We start from the raw sequence: 4,703 nt of genomic DNA on the forward strand, positions 1-4,703 counted from the left end.
AACACAACAAGAGAACAAGAAAACAATCCCTGATGCAAAATTACACCAAAACATAATAAACTCAAAATACTGGGTCCACCGGAACCAGAACCGTGACAGATGGTTTGGAGGAAGTAATTATTGAAGTTAATTCAGAAAGATCAATTGGAGAAAAAGAGTCTAACTTAAGGTTTACCTGTCAATCACATTCAAATGGGACCACCCGAGTCTAACTTTGTCTTACTGCTCAATGTGTAGATCTCAAGTCACAGATCTACACATTGTGCACTTCTTGTGAGGAACCAATCTCTAATCAAAATGTATTTCAGGCCCCGCCCTTTCACCTTCTTTTTCCCAGATGGGTGGAATCCAAAATTCATCAACACGGCATGTCAATAAAAGGGAATGGCAAAGCAATAAAATGAAATGACTAGGGTCAGAAAATCTGAAAGCTGTCATGAGCTCATTTTTACAAAGTAATTTGTTCTTGTTCGTTTTGCTGTATTCTTATTTTTCTCATACTATACCCTCTTCTCTGTTTCCCTCCTCGTGCCAACTACAGGAGCAATTTAATCTAAACAGAATGCAGAAGAGTGGAGAGGTCATCCTGGGAGGACTGTTTCCAGTCCACTTTTTCTCAAGCATTCCTGACCTGTCTTTTACCTCACAGCCACAGCAACCTACTTGCCATAGGTGAATATGAAAAGGAAACAACAGAAAAAAATAGAGAAACAGGACAAACCTAATGCTAATATAAACATAATTGTAATATCTAATTATATTGTGTTGATTAATAAAGCTCAGCTGTTTTCTAAGTATCCTGATGTATTTTTCAAATCAAAATGTTTTTTGTTAGTTTCTATGTACAAGGATTTAGACAAGCACAAACCATGGCTTTTGCAATTGATGAGATCAACAAAAACTCCAACTTGCTACCTAATGTGACTCTGGGATACACCCTTTATGATAATTGCGTTGAACTTGGAATTGGATTCCGTGGAGCATTGTCATTAATCAGTGGTCAAGAGGAACAGATTATATTACACAATACATGTGTTGGAAATCCTCCAGTTGTAGGGATTGTGGGTGATTCTTCCTCTACTCCTTCTATTGCTATCTCCAGCATCTTAGGTTTGTACAGAGTACCTCTGGTAAGTTTTCAGTTTAATATTATTTTTGTTTATATTAACTTAATTGTACATTAAATGTTTAAAACAATGTACAATATACAGTCTGTATCTTTCACAGGTGAGTTATTTTGCCACATGTTCCTGTTTGAGTGACCGTCAAAAGTATCCATCCTTCTTTAGGACGATCCCAAGTGATGCTTTCCAGGTTAAAAATCAATCTGGACAAATACAAAAAGTCAACAGCAGCTGATGAGCAGCACTCATGTTTTAATCTGTTCTCACTTAGGTACGTGCAATGATTCAGATTCTAAAATATTTTGGCTGGACTTGGGCAGGTCTGCTCATCACTGATGATGATTATGGACTTCATGCAGCCAGATCCTTACAATCTGAGCTGAGTGTGTCTGGAGAAGGTTGCCTTGCCTATGTTGAGGTTTTACCCACTGACAAAGACACAGATGAACTCAGGAGGATTGTGGATGTGATGAAGAAATCCACAGCTCATGTTGTCATTGCCTTTGTGTTTGAGACTCACATGATAAACCTTATGGAAGAGGTGCAGTTTTAAAAGAATTTGTTTCTCTAAACTGGTTAATACATGTATTATGTCTTTTATTTGAATGAGTACAGAAAAATAATGGTATAGAATTCGTAGAAGTCAAGCAAGCACTTCAATATCATGATGATGTCAGTCGTTGCTATTTACAATACTGCTTTTTACAATGCACAGATAGAAAGGCAGAATGTAACAGGCCTACAGTGGTTGGCCAGTGAAGGCTGGACAGCAACAGCTGCTGTGCTTCAAACACCTCAGCTCATGCCATATCTGGGTGGTACACTGGGCATCGCTATTCGTCGAGGAGAAATACCAGGGCTCAGGGAATTCCTGTTACAAATACGCCCTGATCTGCTTGACAGTAATAGCTATGGAAAGACAATGGTGAGAGTTCAAAACTTTACTGTATTAGCTGCAAAAATTTAATTTTGTCCTTTTTAAAAACAAAAAACAAACAGCAGGTGCACACAAACACAGCTATTAATAATATATTTCAATCATATATTTCAGGTGAATCAGTTTTGGGAATTCACATTTCAGTGTAGATTTGCTCCAGCTCCACCAGGCTGGCTGGAAGTTGGAGGAGCATTATGCACTGGACAGGAAGATCTAGAAAATGTGAATACTGAGTTCTTGGACATTTCCAACCTCCGGCCTGAGTACAATGTGTACAAAGCTGTTTATGCCCTGGCATATTCCCTTGATGACATTCTGCAATGCAAGCCAGGAAGAGGGCCTTTCAGTGGGCACAGCTGTGGCACTTTGCAATCACTGGAGCCTTGGCAGGTGTGATATTAATTTATACTTCATCTATGAGTAAATCATTGGTTCTATAATTACTTTCAGTACAACAAAATGTACCCTGTCGGATAAAAAAAAAACAATTCAATACGATGAAATGAGCTGAAGAGAGCTAAATGGGTTTTTCATATTGAGCGAAAGTAGTGTTTAGTATATTTATATTAGAGCACATTAACTAGTATGCATATTTATTGCACAATTAGAGATATCCATGCTTAATTTAGAATTAGAATTTAATGCATTTAAATATAAAAGTATAATAATTGTTAGATTTAATTTGGTTATTGGATATAGAATGTCACTGTCTGCACTGTGAAATTTATTTCTTGCATACTTATACCTTTAACAGCTTGTTTATTACTTGGAAAGGGTAAACTTCTCCACTCCATTTAGTGATCAACTGTCATTTGATGAAAATGGTGACGTTGTGCCAATTTATGATGTGATGAACTGGTTGTTGCTCCCTGATGGAAGCATTAAAGTTCAGAGTGTGGGTGAGGTTAAGGGGTCAGCTTTCAAAGGTGAAGAACTCATACTTGATGAAAACAAAATCTTCTGGAACTCTATATCAAACAAGGTTAAATATGCTTTTATTTGATCGTTACCTTTTATGACATTTACATTATATAGAATTGCAGCAGGCAATATTTATTTATTTTTTGTCCAACAGCCAGTTCAATCAATATGTAGTGAAAGCTGTCCACTCGGTACCCACATGATAAGAAAGAAGGGGGAACCCAAATGCTGTTTTGACTGCATCCCTTGTTCTGACGGAAAAGTCAGTAATATGAGCAGTAAGTGTATTTTCAGGGATTTTTTTAATCTGTCAGCATGACATGTTGAATTTCATTTTCATTAAATATAGTAGGCATTTAATTATCTTCCCCTTTCATCATCTTTCTCCCTTTTGCCAGACTCCTTGGAATGCACCAGTTGTCCAGAGGATTTTTGGTCAAACCCCCAACGTGACCACTGTGTTCCTAAGAAGACAGAGTTCCTCTCTTACCTTGAGCCTCTGGGTATTTGTTTGACAGCAACCTCATTACTGGGCACATTTTTATGTGCTGTTATTCTAGGGATTTTTATCTACCATCGCAGAACACCCATAGTACGTGCCAACAATTCAGAACTTAGTTTCCAGCTATTGCTGTCACTCAAGTTATGTTTCCTGTGTTCACTGCTGTTCATTGGACGACCCAGGCTGTGGACATGCCAACTCAGACATGCAGTATTTGGGATCAGCTTTGTGCTGTGTGTCTCATGCATTCTAGTAAAAACCATGGTTGTTCTGGCTGTGTTCAAAGCCTCCAAGCCAGGAGGGGGAACCAGTCTGAAGTGGTTTGGTGCTATGCAGCAGAGAGGAACAATTCTGTTTCTTACATCTATTCAAGCAGCCATTTGCACTGCTTGGCTTGTTTCTGCTTCCCCAACTCCACATAAAAACACCCAATACCAAAATGATAAGATTGTTTATGAATGTGTAGTTGGGTCTAGTGTTGGTTTTGCAGTGTTGTTGGGTTATATTGGCATGCTGGCTTTCCTCAGTTTTCTAATTGCATTCCTGGTAAGGAATCTCCCTGAAAGTTTTAATGAGGCCAAGCTCATCACATTCAGCATGCTGATCTTCTGTGCTGTGTGGGTGGCCTTTGTTCCTGTCTATATCAGCTCACCGGGGAATTATGCAGATGCAGTGGAGGTATTTGCCATCTTGGCCTCAAGCTTTGGCCTCTTGATCACATTGTTTGGACCCAAATGTTACATAATCCTGCTGAAACCAGAATTGAACACAAAAAAGGCTGTAATGGGTCATGGCACTGAATCATAAAAATGTTTTCACATAAATGAAAATACATGCATGAAAATAAATACATTTAAATGATTAGATCATGAATATAGAAATAATTTCATTCATACAAGACTGATATTGTTTATACTTGCATATCTTGCCATTCTAACTCTGATATGTATTCAGAAATATATTGACTAGGATTTATAATGCTCTTATATGACTTTGAATTTTCTTGAATTTTATGCAAGATTTTTAGAATTTTAAACTGTATAACCGATACAAAAAACTGAGGGTCACCTTCAGTGAAGGTCACCTTCAGGTCACCTTCAGAACAAAGATGTTTTATTTTTGAGCAATAATTTTGGATTAAAAGCAATCAAGACATTATGCTTTCACTATTACGCATTCATACATTTCATAGAAGCTATTTTCTTTCTTGCTTGACCTG

General features: G+C 37.7%; 1 protein-coding gene across 1 annotated transcript; it reads left to right on the top strand.

Annotated features, from left to right (window-relative positions):
• The first annotated feature begins 562 nt into the window (after positions 1–562).
• Positions 563–4,291, top strand: LOC146694226 (extracellular calcium-sensing receptor-like). The gene is made up of 9 exons (XM_085478719.1): positions 563–672; positions 836–1,130; positions 1,228–1,314; positions 1,396–1,665; positions 1,840–2,049; positions 2,176–2,451; positions 2,816–3,043; positions 3,137–3,260; positions 3,381–4,291. The coding sequence occupies exons 1-9, from the start codon at positions 563–565 to the stop codon at positions 4,289–4,291; spliced, it is 2,511 nt and encodes an 836-aa protein (XP_085334845.1).
• The last annotated feature ends 412 nt before the right edge of the window (positions 4,292–4,703 follow it).

Source organism: Copadichromis virginalis, linkage group LG14 (assembly GCF_057382275.1).
Source record: "Copadichromis virginalis isolate Kocher_CV1m ecotype Utaka linkage group LG14, C_Virginalis_male_GT1.1, whole genome shotgun sequence".
NCBI lineage: Eukaryota > Metazoa > Chordata > Actinopteri > Cichliformes > Cichlidae > Copadichromis > Copadichromis virginalis.

Coding starts and splice junctions, on each gene's coding strand:
- LOC146694226 (XM_085478719.1), top strand. CDS start 563: ATGCAGAAGAGTGGAGAGGTCATCCTGGGAGGACTGTTTCCAGTCCAC. Junction 673..835: donor CAGCAACCTACTTGCCATAG/GTGAATATGAAA, acceptor GTTTTTTGTTAG/TTTCTATGTACAAGGATTTA. Junction 2,050..2,175: donor ATAGCTATGGAAAGACAATG/GTGAGAGTTCAA, acceptor CATATATTTCAG/GTGAATCAGTTTTGGGAATT.